The 16,322-nt window shown below is 36.0% G+C and overlaps 1 protein-coding gene across 4 annotated transcripts in view; it reads right to left on the reverse strand.

The window, feature by feature from the left end:
- LOC113873837 (exportin-7-A-like) overlaps window positions 1-16,322 on the reverse strand; it is a 59,356-nt gene that overhangs the window by 34,270 nt on the left and 8,764 nt on the right. For all 4 annotated transcript variants that reach the window (XM_027512177.1, XM_027512178.1, XM_027512180.1 and 1 more), the window contains 5 exons: window positions 7,540-7,602; window positions 4,930-5,047; window positions 4,707-4,816; window positions 4,530-4,622; window positions 1,816-1,939 (listed from right to left, as the gene is read on the reverse strand). In XM_027512177.1, coding sequence (XP_027367978.1) covers window positions 1,816-1,939; window positions 4,530-4,622; window positions 4,707-4,816; window positions 4,930-5,047; window positions 7,540-7,602 — 508 coding nt within the window. The remainder of the gene's footprint in view (window positions 1-1,815; window positions 1,940-4,529; window positions 4,623-4,706; window positions 4,817-4,929; window positions 5,048-7,539; window positions 7,603-16,322) is intronic.

The following is a 16,322-nucleotide window of genomic DNA, read 5'->3' on the forward strand; positions in this document are numbered from 1 at the left end:
TGCTGTTCACAATTTCCAGTTAAGTTCCACCCGTTTTCCAGCAATACCCAGACATTATCTAGGGAGACATCTACGTTAGAGCCTTTCTCTGAAGAAAGACCACTCTATTTACTGTTTTCCTTCCCTGCTTTGTTTTTCTTCTTTGTTTTTATCTATTCTTCTTCTCTGAACCCCTCCAAATTATGCATGCAATAAGTAATTTTGTTTCTTATGATAAACTATCCACAAGGTTACAATCTTTCGTGAAAAGTGTTGCTCTTGAAAAAATTCCTAACTATTTTGAGGCAGCAGAGAAGGAAGAACGGAGGACTGCCATCCAAGAGGAGTTAACTACGCTTGAGAAAAATAAAACATGGGACATCGTTGATCTTCCACCTGGCAAGACCCTTGTAGGATGTAAGTCGATCTTCACAGTGAAGTACAATTATGATGGTAGCATCAACCGTTACAAGGCTAGACTAGTAGCTAAAGGGTTTACACAAACCAATGGAATTGATTTTCAGGTGTGGAGGAGGAGTACATAGATGCAGATTGGGCAGGCTCTGATTGATAGAAGATCCACCACAGGCTACTGCACATTTGTGTGGGGGCAACTTGGTAACTTGGAAAAGCAAAAACAACCTGTTGTTGCTAGGAGTAGTGCTGAAGCAGAATTTCATGCTTTAGCACTGGGGATATGTGAAGGAATGTGGATATTAAGAGTAAGACTTCTGAAAGAGTTACACATTAGCATTGACTCACCCATGAGGGTATTATGTGATAACATGGCAACCATTGGGATAGTGAAGAATCCTATTCATCATGATAGGACAAAACACATTGAGATTGATAGGCATTTCATTAAGGAGAAAATTAAATCAAATATTATTGATCTCAACCATGTATCCACAGGTTATCAAATAGCTGACATGCTAACTAAGGAGCCCGGACCAAATTTGAAGAGTGAAGTCACAAAGCTGGGAATGATTAACATATATTCCCCAGCTTGAGGGGGTGTGTTGTTAGTCACATGTTTATAAGTTTTTCCTAAATATCTTATTTCCTTATTTAGTTTATTAGGTTCCTTATTGAGTTGATTGGTTCTATCTGTCATTTAAAGGAAAAAAAATATTTCATTTCCTAAAATAGATGATTTAGTCTTATTATCTTTAATTCCTTCTTTTATGGGATTTGATTGGTCAAAGCTTTGTGGCCAACACCCTTTAAATTGTAAGCTTTCTGCACCCTTAAAGTTGTGAGAAAATAAAATTCATTTTTCAACCATTATCCATATCTATACACACACACCAGACTACAAACTAGGAGCTACCTAAATTGAAGGATGCAAAGAACAGTCCCAACCTCTATAGTGACTAAAACTGTTTGAGGATAGTATTAATCGTTCACATTTCTTTCAATACCTTAGCTGACCTCACCTAGTGGGATAAGGCTTGATTTTTGTTGTTGTATTTCTTTCAATACCTTATTAGCATAGCCTTCCAAGACTAGAGAGAAATTAGTCAACTAATGCTCCTAGGCCTTAAACTACACTGCTACCTGAGAAACACAAAAAGTCAAAAACACTATGGGATAGTTTGGGAGTGATTTTGGAGGGAAAAGGAAGGGAGGACACATTTTTTAATTTTAAATTAAAAAAATTATATATCATATCATTTAAGAAAATAAATACATGATTAATACATTAAGTTAATGTTAATATATCATTTTATTTCTTTTATTTAAAAAAAATATTAATTTAAAATCATAAAAATTTGCCTCCCCTCCCCTTCCCACACAATTCCTAAGTTGCAGCCAAATAACTAAAATCCAGTTTACCTATTCCCATTTGCAAAATTTCTTTCGTTCCCTGCATTAAGTGTGACAAAAACTTCATTCGAGCAGTATCATTGGAAAACAAAGATCGTCTAGTTGAAGCAAGACGCAACAAGCACTCCAATGCCTGCAAATAATATAAATAATGAGAAAACGTCATAACATGTAGAGGTGAGACAAATAAATAGATCACCAATGGAAGCTAGGCAATAGACAAAATGGATCAGAAATTTTCTTTGCATACCTATTGAATAAAATGACTACCATATTGTAATTAACAATTTTGCCATCATAATAGGAATTCAGATTCTAGAAATAAAGGATCTGGGGCAAATAAAATTCATAAATGCTACATACATTTTATCTTTAAGTTCAAAAAGTAATTGGATAAGATATAAAATAAAAGGACAACAGTCAAATAGTATATCCATTGATCATATAATACCATTCCACACAGAAAAAGCTCAAACAATAAAAAGCGTATAATAACAACAGTGTTAACAATATCTTTAATTTTAAACAAGACCACAAACATGTAACAGTTATATATGTAAAGGAGAACAATCCATGGATAGTAGTGATGGCAATAACAATTTTAGGTATCAAAATCAGAAGCAAAATAAAGGGAAATCATCAGGCAACCAAGAACAAACTCCAATACGATATGACATTATAGACACCACTCTGCAAACTTGTATGTCATTTTAGACATTTTGGGAAGATAAAATCACTTCTTTAAACGAGAAAGTTAAGCAAACACCTTTGTAAGAGAAACTTCAGTGGGAGTTGCTTGAAAATAAGCAGCTGTTGCATAGTGAAGGTCGCATTAAAAAAGAGAGTTGCCCATACAAGAAACTATTGCATATTAGAAAATGGGACTCACATACACACACATATATGGGAATTTGAACTGAGAGAAAGCTTCACAACTCTTTTCAAGTCACAGGAATAAAAATCCTCTAATGAAGCTAAGGACACATTACATAGGCGGAGGGAATAAAGCAATGGAACAAAGAGAAAAAAATACACTTGGCCACAAAGTGTACACTTCTTGTGACAGACAAGTTTACTGCATTCAAATAAAAATAATCATCGAAAAGAATATAGGAAGAAATCAAGCAGAAAATAAAGCTTTAGGCACCATATATTAAAAGTCTAATCAAGTGAGAGGAGGGAGATACAGATACAGAACAAGATTGAATAAGATAAATTTCTCTTTTATTTTTTCTGTTAAATATATTATATAATGCACAAAAACAAGTCATCAGATATCCACATGACTTCACATATTTAACATGAAAAAGAATGAACTAGTGGCAGAAAGGTGTAGTGAAATAAAGGTAAAAGCCAAATGCACATTTATTCCTATTCACCTTCAATTCATTTTCTATCAAAACCTGTAAGACTTGCTTCAAATGAGAATTGTGGGTTTCCAAATCATTGTTGTATTCTAAAATGTCATTGAAGAAGACAAGAACAATTTTTCTAGAAATGTTGACTTTTGAGCACTTCATTCGTAAGTGCCTATAAAAGGTGGATGGTGCACTGGTCAATCACATGGACATCACAAGGAATTCCTAGTGCACTTCAGGGGTTTTAAATGAATTCATCTCAGTGTCTTCTTCCCTCATCTCAATTTGATGGTATAATTTCATGTCCAGCTTTGAAAACACTTCACCCCTCTTAATTCATCTAACAATTCCTCAATGCCAGGAATCTCAAATTTATTTGGTACTGTAATTTTATTCAAGGCTGTATCATCAACACAAAAACTCCATCCTTCTTTTTTACTAGAATAATTGGGCTTAAATAAGGACTAACATAGGGTCTAATAATACCAGCAGAGAGTATCTCATTGATCAACTTCTCAATCTCAGATTTTTAATAATGGGAATATCTATATGGTCTCAAGTTAAGAATGCCTTTATGGGAAAAGCATTATCATGTCTACTCCTTAGGGGTAATACTTCTGAGCTTTTGAAATAATTTCAAACTCTGATAAAACACTAGCCCCAGCCTCTGGTATAGGATCACAAGTTCACCACTACTGGAATCTTCAGTCAATAGAACTGCAGCCTACTATAAATCCTTGGCCCTCCTCCAGTTAAGAGTTTTCAACACAGATTTAAGAGAGACTGCTGACCCGATTAATTCTGGTTTCCCTAGCAGAATTTTATCTTCCCAGTCTACCTTAATTTTCATAGTTCTTCACAAATTGCTCTTATAGCCCAGCCCAGCCAACCAATCCAACCCCAAAACAACATCAGCACCCCCAAGTTGGATCCAGCAGTTCAACACACTTAGGAGAGTCCAAGGCCTCTTTAATTTCTCTGGAGTATTGTCATCTTGTATTCTCTTTTCAGGCTATACTCACACTGAGTCAAACCTGAAAGATTGTCCCATCCAATAAAGATTCATTCTCTCTTTTTAAGAGAACAAATGAAACATATTCCCCTAAGAACATCATTCCCAATGACCTCATTCTATTACATATTATCAAGTAATCATATGCAACAAAGAAAGGTCCTTAAATCTCAAAAAAATTCTTTCTTTATATACAAAATCAAAGGAAAAGAAATAACCCTAGTTTGAGAAGACAAATATTAATTACTTGATAAATCAAACTAAATGAAGCACTGGATACAATTTATTACGAAAAGTTCAGAAAGCATTAACTCTCCCATCAAATCAAATCAAATAAATTAACATAAACAAACCTCTTTTGAAAACGTTTGATTCATTGCATAATAATCAAAAAAGATTTGCAGTGTTGAGGAATCCTCAAGGGAAGGCTTCCAACAAGATGGAACCTGTACAACCAACACTAATTCCAAATCAAGAACTGCAAACTAGACAAAAGCAAAGAACAACCATCCATGCACACAGGAACATACCTGAACAGTACCAATCTCATCTGAACTTTCATCATATGATGTCCCCATAAAATCAAATGATAAACAACTAAGGGAAAGTAAAAGAGACAGTTCCTGCAACTTGCTCCCAACTGCAAATTATATATAAACAAAGAACTTTACTAAATTCAAAACATGACATCAGTTTAGAACATTGAGAATGGATGTATACATCTATCATTGTAATAACCAAAATTTGATATACCATCAGTTTTTAACTGGAAGAGTGAAGTTAATGATATCTGGAATATCTCAAAAAGTGACCGATCCCTGAAAGAGCTTGCTATCCTCCGTTGACGAATAGCAGGTAATCCAGGATTGTGCTGGAAATATAGAAAATAGAAACATACAAGTAACAACAACAAAATCATCATCAATATAATCATTAAGAAGTCCAGAACAAATATAATATGTAGCTGGTTATTGAAGTAACACTTCAAATATAGATCCATCAGATTCAAAGAGCAAAGGTGTCCAAACCTAAAAATTGATAGAAGAACCAAAACCTAAAAAATACTAAACAATCTGTATTGCTGAATCTGTGAAGAGCTATAAACAACCATTTCATGACTTAAAAGTAATAACCTAATGGGATTCTAGCATCATTTTGCTCCTAATTCTTTGTCAGCAAAACAAATAGTACAATTTCAATGTCTTACAAAAGAACACATACACCAAGAGTCCAGAATTTATAGAATATTCTTTAGTGCAAATAATTTTCCATTTGGCGATGAAGGAACCCGTTCCAACAAGAAGATAGAAAGATCACTTCAGAAGAAGTAAAACAAGGAAAATATTTAAAAACATTGTTCCATAAGTAGTTCAGTGTCATATCATCACTCTAATATGCATCATGTTCGCTCTATATGCATTTGCCATGGGATGCCAAACAAGTGGTGGATAGTGGATCACAATGAGGACCTACTTCAGGGATTCATAGGTACTAACCCTATCATAGTTGTCAATAGCGCCCGATTGCAGTGCGATAGCGGGGGTACGTGGCGGACCTTCGGCCGCTCCAGATCTGGCATAGCAGTGTTTTTTTTTTTGTCGCGGCCATCGCAACCAATAGCAGCTGTATTTCCAGCCCAAAATGCAGCCATTCATGGTGTAATAGTGCCATCACAGGGAAGGATATTAACTTTCCTTTTCAACCCTCAAAGTGAAGGAATTTTAGGGTTTTTTAAGGGTAAAAAAGACTTTTAATATTTAAGAAATAAGCTGATTTTCCCTTTTTACCCTTATGATGACACAATCTTTAGGTTTTTTAAGGGCAAAATAGTCTTCTCACTTTTCAAACCTAACCCCACTTTTCCCTGGGCTTTTTTCTCCCTTTCTCTCTTCGACACCCCTTCCTCTCATCTGTATTGTTCTTCTGCTTTGCAACCCCACTTTTTCTGCATAATTTTTCTTCTCTGCTTTCTCTATTAGACACTCCCTCACATGAGTCGCTCATTTAGGACGACTTCTTTGGCAAAAGCCACTTCCTTTCTTTTCTCTATTCTATGATTCCATAGCCCCTCAACTCTCTCCTCAGCTCTAGAATTCTACAAAAGAGTTGGTAGTTCTATCCATAGTTATCAATAGTGGCCGCTATCGCGGCAAAGCAATGCAGTCTCCTATGGCGACCCTCTAGCGCGGCAGCTGTCGCGCTGCAAACAGCGGCCAGAAATTGCGGAAATCGCCACTATAGCGGCTGCTATGCTGTCATTGAAAATTCCGAATCTGCCCTTTGTTTTTTAACATTGGGGGCTTTTAAGAGGAGGTAATCTTGGGATTTCGCCCCCCACTTTATTTTCTAAATCTTCTCCCTCCCTCCCTCTCACAAACCCTAGCCCCTCAACTCCTCAGCTCTCCTCTCATTTCTCCTTTCATTTCCTCTCTCTGTTTTCTCTATTTCCACCACGGGAGTGTGACCTTCATCTCCGGCGAGGTTTCTAACAAAAAAAAGACATTTTTCGGTCATCTTCTTTGTGTCCGGTGAAGCCTCTAATGCAATCAAGATTACTAAGTCATTTTCTTCATCTCTTGTCATTTTCTTCAAGGTCAGCGAAGCTTCCGACATCACTCAAACATCTAAGCATTAGAAACTTAAATTTATTTAGTTCTTATATTTTGTTGTTACTTGTTATTGGCATATGACATGTGTTATGTTTTTAAACTTTTACTTTTAATCATTAATATTGCATATGTTTTTAAGTTGGGTCTTAAATTTATATTTTTCAGCATATATATGTGTGTAACTTAATTTATACGGGTATATTTATAATGCCTAAAATAGTGATCATCTTGCTATCCCTTTATAGCAATTTTGGGGTCAGCTGCTCTGCGCCGCTATCCAAGATTAACTACGAACCCTATAACAGTAATATGAGGCTAATATTGACAACTCATAATATTTTGACACCCTTTGTTAATGAGTCCCACATAAAAGTATAAAATTCTGGATAGCAGATCATAAAGCCGCTGCTAAACCAAGTATAACAAATACAATGCAAATAAATAATTCCTAATACACACATAATAAAACCTCAAAACTTTAAAGTACTCAAATGTCAAAACTAAATACATATTCATCAGTAATACCTCAAAATCATACTTTAAAGATAATATCATCATTAACTTAAGGCAAAACTGATAATAAGTTACAACAACAAAAACCATAACAAAATAAAAGTACAAAGCTAAAAAGTGTGAAACAGTGGTTGTATGAGGGTTAAGTGATAAACAGGCTACAGCAAGAGCACTGCTTCTTAGTATAATAAGTTATTAAATAATACACTTTTCTATTTAAACATAAGATATTGACTCTGACCTGATTTATCTCAGAAACTAGCTGATTCAATATCTTCAAACCTATAGCATAATGATATTGTGCCTGCAAAGAAAGCAATACATTGTAAGGTTAAAATTCAAAGCAACCAGAAGTGTAATACAAAAGGAAATACTAAAAATTATAGGGAAAACAAAACAAAACAAACCGGAGAACAGAACAAAAACAATGCATAATAAAAACACTACAAATCCCAGATCATAATATGGCAATAACAAAGACGGAACTAGAGAATGTATGTCCAAGATTCAGTAAATGTTCGAGCATGGTGGCAGTTCATAGAACTTGCATTGTCAATCAATAGTTTTGGGTTACACTAACCTACTCCTAACATGCCTTCATACCCCCAAATAAAAGATTATATATTTAAAAACTATACTAAAAATAAGATTTAGTATAGTTTGGGAAACAATCCAATCCCCCTAAACTTTTTTCTTTCAAGAGCAGACCACCAAACTCCTTCATAATGCCAAGACAATTACAGGACATGATACAGAGATAAGAGAAGGAAAAAAAACTATGTGATAGGTTCACAAGAGTGTACAATAGAAAAAGAGGAAGGGAATAGGCGGAAAATTCAATAATTAGCTGTTTTAGAGGTTATGACAGCTGTAATTTTGAATTAGTTACTGTTATAAATAGTCATATGATAGATTATTGGTTCGTTTTTGTAATTGGTAATTGGAAAGGCAGGGAGAGTGGGGTTCTTTCAAATAACTCTGGTGGTAATCAGTTGTAATTCCTTCACCCAATTCAAAAGCACTGTCACTTTAGTACTAGTTTGGGAATTAGGATTTTCTTAGTAAAATTCAGAAGTTCTTTTCACTAATTCTATACAGTTCAATCAACAGGTATCAAAGCACCGATCTTGGTACAGTGGTGAAGCAAGATTCTATGGTGAATACAAGAATGGAATCAAGGATTGAGATCTTGGAGCGAACACTACAGGAGACGAATTGCGAAAGCGAGCATCAAGACAATGTGCAACATCAGCACTTCCAAAAACTTGAAGATCGGATTTGGTAGGAAGATTGTGACAAGGAAAGAAACAAGATTGAGTCAGATGCTGATGACGTTGGATCGAACGGGGGGGTCAAAGAGCGAATGACTGCAACAAAACCACAATTCTTGACAACGAAAACTCAATATACCCATTTTCATTGGGGAGGAGGCATATGGATGGACAAACATTGTAGAGATATTTTTGTTTGAAAAGGGTAAGAAAGGAAGAATGGATGCAAGTGGTGGTGTTAGCATTGGATAAAAAGGCTTTGAACTAGTTTCAATGGTTGGAATCTTGTAATTCGATGAAAAGGCTTTGAACTAGTTTCAATGGTCGGAATCTTGTAACTCGAATCCCACATGGAAGTCGTTCATAATTTCACTGGTAAGGTGGTTCCAACCAACTATGATGAAAAATCTTGTCAAAATTCTAATCAGGTTGACACAAAAAGGTACCGTGGGGGATTACATCGAACAATTTGATTGAAGGGAATGGAACAAGATTATTTGGTGCGAATATTTTTAAATGGATTAAAGGATGACATAAAGGCAGAAGTAAAGCTACATGAACTAAACAAGTTAGCAGATTTGATGACAAAGGCTCAAGTGGTTGAAGAGAAAATTCAAAAAATGGTTAAAGTGGGGACACAACCGGGGAATAAAGCTATTAGCCTATACAGACCCTATTCTGCGACTAGAAGTTATTCTACACATTTGGAGTACCCAACATCAATAGTTGTTAATAATACAAAAAGGGAGAAATTCCAGAAACATTGAGCAACAAGGGTAGTAATAATATCGGGGAAATTGAAGTAGGGGTGCAACATTCAAGAAATTATTTGATGAAGAAATGAAAGAAAAGATGCAAAAGGGGTTAAGTTTTTGTTGTGATGACAAGTTTGGGTCCAACATTGTGTGCAGAAATAAACAATTACACATGTTGTAGATAGAAGAGAAGACACCATGGGAACCTGAGGAGATGATGGAGGGGGAAAAAAAGATGATGGGAAGGGAAGCAAGAGAGTTATGCAGCTATCTATGTTCACCATGACAAGTCCTAGTTCCAAAAATTCTTGGAAGGTATGGGGAAGAATAGGGAAGGAGAAAGTAGTAGTCTTAATAGATTGTTGAGCCTCTCACAATTTTATCTATGAGAAATTGCTACTAAAATGCCAATTAGAGAGGGAAGATACTCCCCCATATGTGGTGGAGGTTGGAGATGGGCACAGGGTAAAATGTCAAGGAGTATGCAGGAAATTTATACTAGAATTGCAAGGAATAAAGATACAACAACAGTTTTATATTTGATTTGGGAGGGGCTGATGTAGTTTTGGGACTACAATGGTTAGCTAGTTTGGGGGAGGTCAAGGCGGACTTTGGGCAGCTGAAGCTAACTATTGGAAATAGCAGTACAAAGCAGGCTTTGTTAGGGGATCCAACCTTGTTTAAGACTAAAGTATCATTGAAAATGATGATGAATGAGCTGAAAGAAGGAGCAAGGTAGTTAGTAAAATGGGTGCAAGAAAAAGAGAATACATTTTCTCCATTTATAGCAGAGGTGCCAGAACTCGGAAGAAATCTTTTTAGACCCACAAGGATTACCCCCAAGCAGAAAACATAATCATGTCATCCATCTAAAGGAAGGAGCTAAAATTAGAAGACCAAGATTAAAATATTAGTGAATGACCTTCCGAAAGCAGGACTTATTAGACCCAGCATTAATCCCTATTCAAGTATGTTGGAATTATGTCATTATAGTAATATTTTAAATAGGAAAATTAGTATCTTTGTAATTATAGTAATTTCTTATTCTGTATCAATAGTTCCTATTATAAATATATATTCTGGTGTTTAGTCAAAACAAGAATTCTTCCTATGTTTCTTGTTCACTTTTCTCAACATGGTATCAAAAGCTTAACAAGGAAGAAACCCTAATCCATCCTTTTCCTATGGGCCTATTGCTCAGCTAATTTTTTTTCAAAACCATGTCTCTCCGGTTTCTGATTTTTTCCAACCACCAATGTTCACATCGCCGGCAACTTTTCTGGCGTGCTTTTTTTTACATTGCAGACGACTTTTCCAGCCACCACTATTCACACCGCCGGCGTGTTTTGTTTTGACCAGCTTTCTCTCCTCTTGCATTGTCCCCGGCTGCTGTTTGTTTTGTCAGAGTCACTACAGGCTGCTGTCCTCTAATCTGTCCTTTATTCTTCAAATCCAAGTTACGGGTTCCTAACTTTTTGCATTTCTTGTCCTGTTTGGTGTTGTTCAAGGTGCACCATGGCCGCCTCTACCCATTCCTTCATCAAAATTCAGCAACCACCAGCACATGCTCCTTCACCCACATATAGTGACTTTCTTCAATGATTTGAGGAGCGTCAGACCTTTGGTCCCACTACTCCTGTTGTGCACACAAGTAATTCTTTTGTTAGTGTCTCTCCCTCTTCCTCCCTTGGACCATGGGTCCTTGATTCTGTAGCAACTGACCACTGACCACATCATTGGTAATAAATTCTTTTTCCACTGTTTCTACATCTGATTATTTACCCTCTATCACAACGGCTAATGGGTCCCAAACACAATCTCAGGGTATTGGTATTGTCTACCCTTTTCCTTCCCTCCCTATTGATAATGTTCTTTATGTTCCCAAATTCCCTTTTAACTTACTTTCCATTAGTCGTCTCACTAGTTCCCTTAATTGTATTATCTCTTTTACAAAAGATTTTGTTTACCTACAAGACCGGAGTTCAGAGAGGATGATTGGCACCAGATGTGAGTCTCATGGTCTCTACCATTTAAATGCTTCTACTCATGCTGGTTTGGTATTGATTCACTTCTTATTCATGCCCAGTTAGGACATCCTAGTTTAACCAAATTACAACACTTAGTATCAAGTCTTTCCAAGTTATCTATTTTGTCTTGTGAGCAGTGTTATCAATAGTGGATTGAGGAAAATTGCAAAAAAACGAAAAACTGCAATGACATATAGCGGATAGCGTTGCGGACAAATAGCAAAAGTCACATAGCGGTTGAAATATAACAAATTAAATAGTAAAGCAATATATGAATAAATAAGCTCCATAAAATTTAAAAGATGATAAACAAAAAAAGTGACATAGGATTGATTCAAGTCAAAAGTTCAATTGTTCAAACTTTAAAATAAAATACTGAAAACACTAAACAAAGACAAAACAAATTCATTCATTCAATCATTCTCATCCCCTTCTGTCCCTATATAATCATCATTCTCATTGTCAGATAGTGAGGCATATCCTTCAACTTCTTCTAAATCTTCAAAATCAATATCTTGATTGTCTTCTAATTCTTTTTCGGATTCTTCCAAGACTGCACTATCGTTAACTTCAACCATAAGCACTTTTCCATTTTTGGATGAAGATGCACTTGCCAAACCTTTCTTTGTCTTAGATGCAGCCCCAACAACATTAAGTGGTTCTTTTCCTTTCTAAAATCTTTGCCTAGTATATGTTATAGGCTCTCCAACTCCTGAAGCTCTATAAAAATCTTCCCAAATAAGGGTATTATCATTGTCATCCTCAAAGACCCTCCATTCCTAGCATCATCATCACCATCCATCTTTCCAACTAACCATTCATTACACTAATCAATATCATTGAGTGAGATTGGGTCAATCTCACCCCTAAAATTGTATCTTCTAAGCAATGCTCGATTATATTTGACATAAATTAAGTTATGTAGTCTTTTATGCTCAAGCCTATTCTTTTTCTTAGAATGTATCTGCAACAATAAGTTCAATAAAAATTAACAAAATTCTCCAAGTGACTAAGTATAGAAACTATTATCTACTAAGAAAATTGTTAATTAGTAAATTATTCGCTCAAACACACTCCAGTTGCGTTCACATCCTGATGCACTACATGTCAAGCTCAAGATCTTTATAGCCAATTGCTGTAAATTTGGAGTTGATAATCCGTACATTCGCCACCATTGTGCTATAAATCCAAATAAATATTTTGCAATAATGCATGTAATAAAGGTTACAATTTAGAAAAATAGAGAAAACTTCATAAAGTTTCTCACCTGATGCAATTGTGTTCCTTTGTGAAATTGTAAATTTATTTCCAAACATACCACCAGCAGCTTTATAAACCAGTAGCTCCTCAAGAATCTTTTGTTTCACTTCCAAAGTAGGCCCCCACCTTTCCATGCATGCATACAACCCATTTGTCACCTCAAAATCAAATTCGATTGAGGGATTGTTGTAAAATTCTGGATTTAGGAAGTAACCAGCCGCATGTAATGGGCAATGAAGTTGGCAACTCAACCTCTTATCAATAATTTAAAAAACCTCCTTATATTTGCTTTCATTGTTCTCAAAAGATCTCATAATAGTTTCTTTAGCCATTTCCATTGCCTCATAAATATAACTCATGGCTGGTTTTTTCTCACTATCAACAAGACGAAGCACATGCACAAGAGGAGCCATGACCTTAAGTGTGTACACAACATTATTCCAAAAAGTAGGCATGAGTACAATTTTTGTTCTTCTCTTCCTTTGGCCTCCTTGGACAATTTATTTGTCCAATCATTTCTAATGTGAGAAAGGATGTAGCAAATCTAGTAATTGCATGTCTCACCAATTCTCTTTTATTGGTAAAGTACCTTAAGCTAAGTACCTTAACAAGCTTAAGGTACTTATATGACTATAGATGAAGCCAACCAGAAATATCGCCCTTTGAATTGTCTTCCTTATCATAGGTAGCTTTCCAATGTCTTCTAACATCAAATCTATACAATGGGCTGCACAAGGAGTCCAATACAAATGAGGTCTTTTTTCTTCTAGTAACTTATTAGCAAGAACATAATTGTTTCTATTGTCCGTTATTACTTGGACAATCTTTTCTTCCCCAATTCCTTCAATAATAGAGTCAAGAAAGTCAAATATTTTTTGACCAGTCTTCACAATGTCTGACGCATCAATAGATTTAATGAACATAGTGCCTGAAGGACAATTCACTAAGAACTTTATTAAGGATCTCTGTTTTCTATCTGTCCATGCATCAGACATGATAGAGCATCCAAATCTTCTCCACTGCTCCTTTTGACCTTTCAACAAATCTTCAGTGTATGCCAATTCTTTATTGAGGAGTGGAACTCTTATATCATGGCAAAGAGGCTTCAAATTTGGCCCAAAGCTTCCAATAGCTATAAGCATGTCATGAAAACTTTGCAACGTAATCATGTTGAAGGATAAGTCAACTTGATACCAAAATCAAGCAATGTATTGATGAACTCTTGTAGTAACCTCCTTGTCACATGCTTCCTTTATGCTTGCTTGCCTTAGTTTATCCTTCTTCTTTTTCTCAATTACAGTTTCAAGCCTTTTGAAATAAAGATTAATAGGGCCCTTAGAAGCACTCTTCTTTCCAATAGCATTATTAGACAGTATTTCTCTAAACCCTTTATCGAGAGCACGTTCTTCATCATTATCACCAAATTCATCAAGATCATTGCACATTCTTTGAAATGCTTCACTATCTTGTTTCTTCTTCTCTTTCAAATATTCTCATAATTCTTCTCTAACCTCTTTTGGACATTTGGTGCAAAGTGCAACATTACCTTTTTTTCCGATCAAGTGTTCTTTGGCTCGGGTAATTCTTCCTTTCGTGACTTTACCACAAAAATTGCAAACACAACTATTGGTGTCATTTCCTTGGGCTGGATGACAATATTTCCATCCGCGGTCAATCCTAGCACCAACTCTTGAAGGATTTGAAGATTCTTCATTTGTCATACTACGAAAAATAAAAAAGGAGAAAATTGCAGCAGTAGTTGTTGTCTACTGTACTCACCGGAGACAACAGTGCACGTTGAGGACTCGTTGAGGGCAATATTGGTTGCTACATCTGATTGTTGGAGGAAGAGCACTGCATAGGGGTGTGAAATAGATGGTACTGTTATACTCTGTTTTTATATTTAAAAACAAAGGTGCTGATCTGAGGGAAGAGAGAAGAGCAAGAATCAGAAATACTTACAGGAGACTTGTAGGAGGCAACAATAGTTGTTGGAGATAAGAGACAGACAAGAAGAACTAAATGGGTTGAACTAAATGGACTGTAATATGACTCTTTTTTGTTCAAAAAACAGAGTAGGTAAAACTGTAAAAGAATGAAACACTGTTCATCTTCAGAGGCAGGTGAGAAGTGATGGGTAAAAAAAAAATATTTAACAGCAGTCACGTGGGGTAAGATATGACTACTCAGACTTCTTATTAAACAAAAAAACAAAAACAAAACCTTCTGTAATCTGCTGTTTCTGCTTTATTTATGCTTTCCACTACATAAATAACATCCTCAATTTCGGAAATGGCAAAACCGCAAAGCAATAGCTTTTTCATAGCGGCAGGCCCAAATTCTACTCCGCAAAAATGTTATAACGGGACAATAACCGCTATTTGATAACACTGCTTGTGAGTCATGTCAATTAGGAAAACATACACGTCGTTCTTTTTCTAGTCATGTCCATTGTCGTTCTACTACTCCCTTTTCTTTAGTTTACACTAATGTGTGGAGTTCAAGTCGCACTGCATCTACTTTAAGTTCAAAATATTTTGTTACTTTTGTTGATGATTATTCTAGATGTACTTAGTTATTTTTAATGAAAGATTGTCCTGAGTTATTTTTTATTTTTAAAACTTTCTTTTTTAAAATTAAAACTCAATTTGGTGTTACAATTCGTATTTTATAAAATGATAATACTCGTGAGTACTTATCTAATCAATTTCAAAATTTTATGGCTTCTAATGGTATCCTTCATCAGACCTCTTGTGCCCATACTCCACAATAAAATGGGGTTGTTGAATGAAAAAATAAACATCTTATTAAAATTTCTCGTACTCTATTGTGTCATAGTTAGGTTCCTCATCGATTTTGGAGTGATACTGTTCTTACTGCGTGTTACCTTATTAATTGAATGCCATCCTCAATTCTTCAAAACCCTCACTCTATCTTATACCCTCACCAGTCCCTTCACCCTTTACTCCCTCGTGTCTTTGGGTCCACCTGCTTTGTTCATGACCTTAGCCCTGAGCTTGATAAACTCTCACCACGCTCTCACAAATGTGTTTCTTTAGGTTACACTAGGTCTTAAAAAAGTTACAAGTGTTACTCTCCAACTCTTCGTCGCTATTTAGTTTCGGCTAATGTCACCTTCTTTGAATCTATTCCTTTCTTTACACCTAGTCCTCAAGTTTCAATCTCTGAGTCTCCTCCTTTCCCTCATCTAGCTTATGTGCCTTTCCATTATGTTCCACCAAAACCATCTCATGCTTCTGCCACACCACCTCCTTCGCGCACTCTGTCGTTGCTAGTCCCTCTCTGCACCGACATTGTCTTGCTGGTCTAACTTTTGACTCGCTTCCGGTGCCACTCACCATCTCTCCTCCAGGCTTGTCTCCTGAGACTGAACTTCCCATTGCTCTTAATAAGGGCACACGCTCTACTCGTAATCCCTCTCTTAATTATGCTTCTGAGTTATCATCGGTTGTCTTCTTCCCACTATACTTGTTTGTCTTCCTTATCCTCTGTTTCTATTCCTCAAACCACAGGTGATGTTCTCTCACATATCACTTGGAAACAAGCAATGATTAAAGAGATGTGTGTTCTTCAGAATAGTGGTACTTGAGACCTTGTTCCTCTTCCTCCTGGGAAGTCTCTTGTTGGTTGCAGGTAGATATATACAGTAGGTTGATCCTGATGGTAAGATTGATGCCTTAAGGCCTGTTT

This window comes from Abrus precatorius, unplaced genomic scaffold (assembly GCF_003935025.1).
Source record: "Abrus precatorius isolate BTA unplaced genomic scaffold, Abrus_2018 Scaffold7, whole genome shotgun sequence".
Lineage (NCBI taxonomy): Eukaryota > Viridiplantae > Streptophyta > Magnoliopsida > Fabales > Fabaceae > Abrus > Abrus precatorius.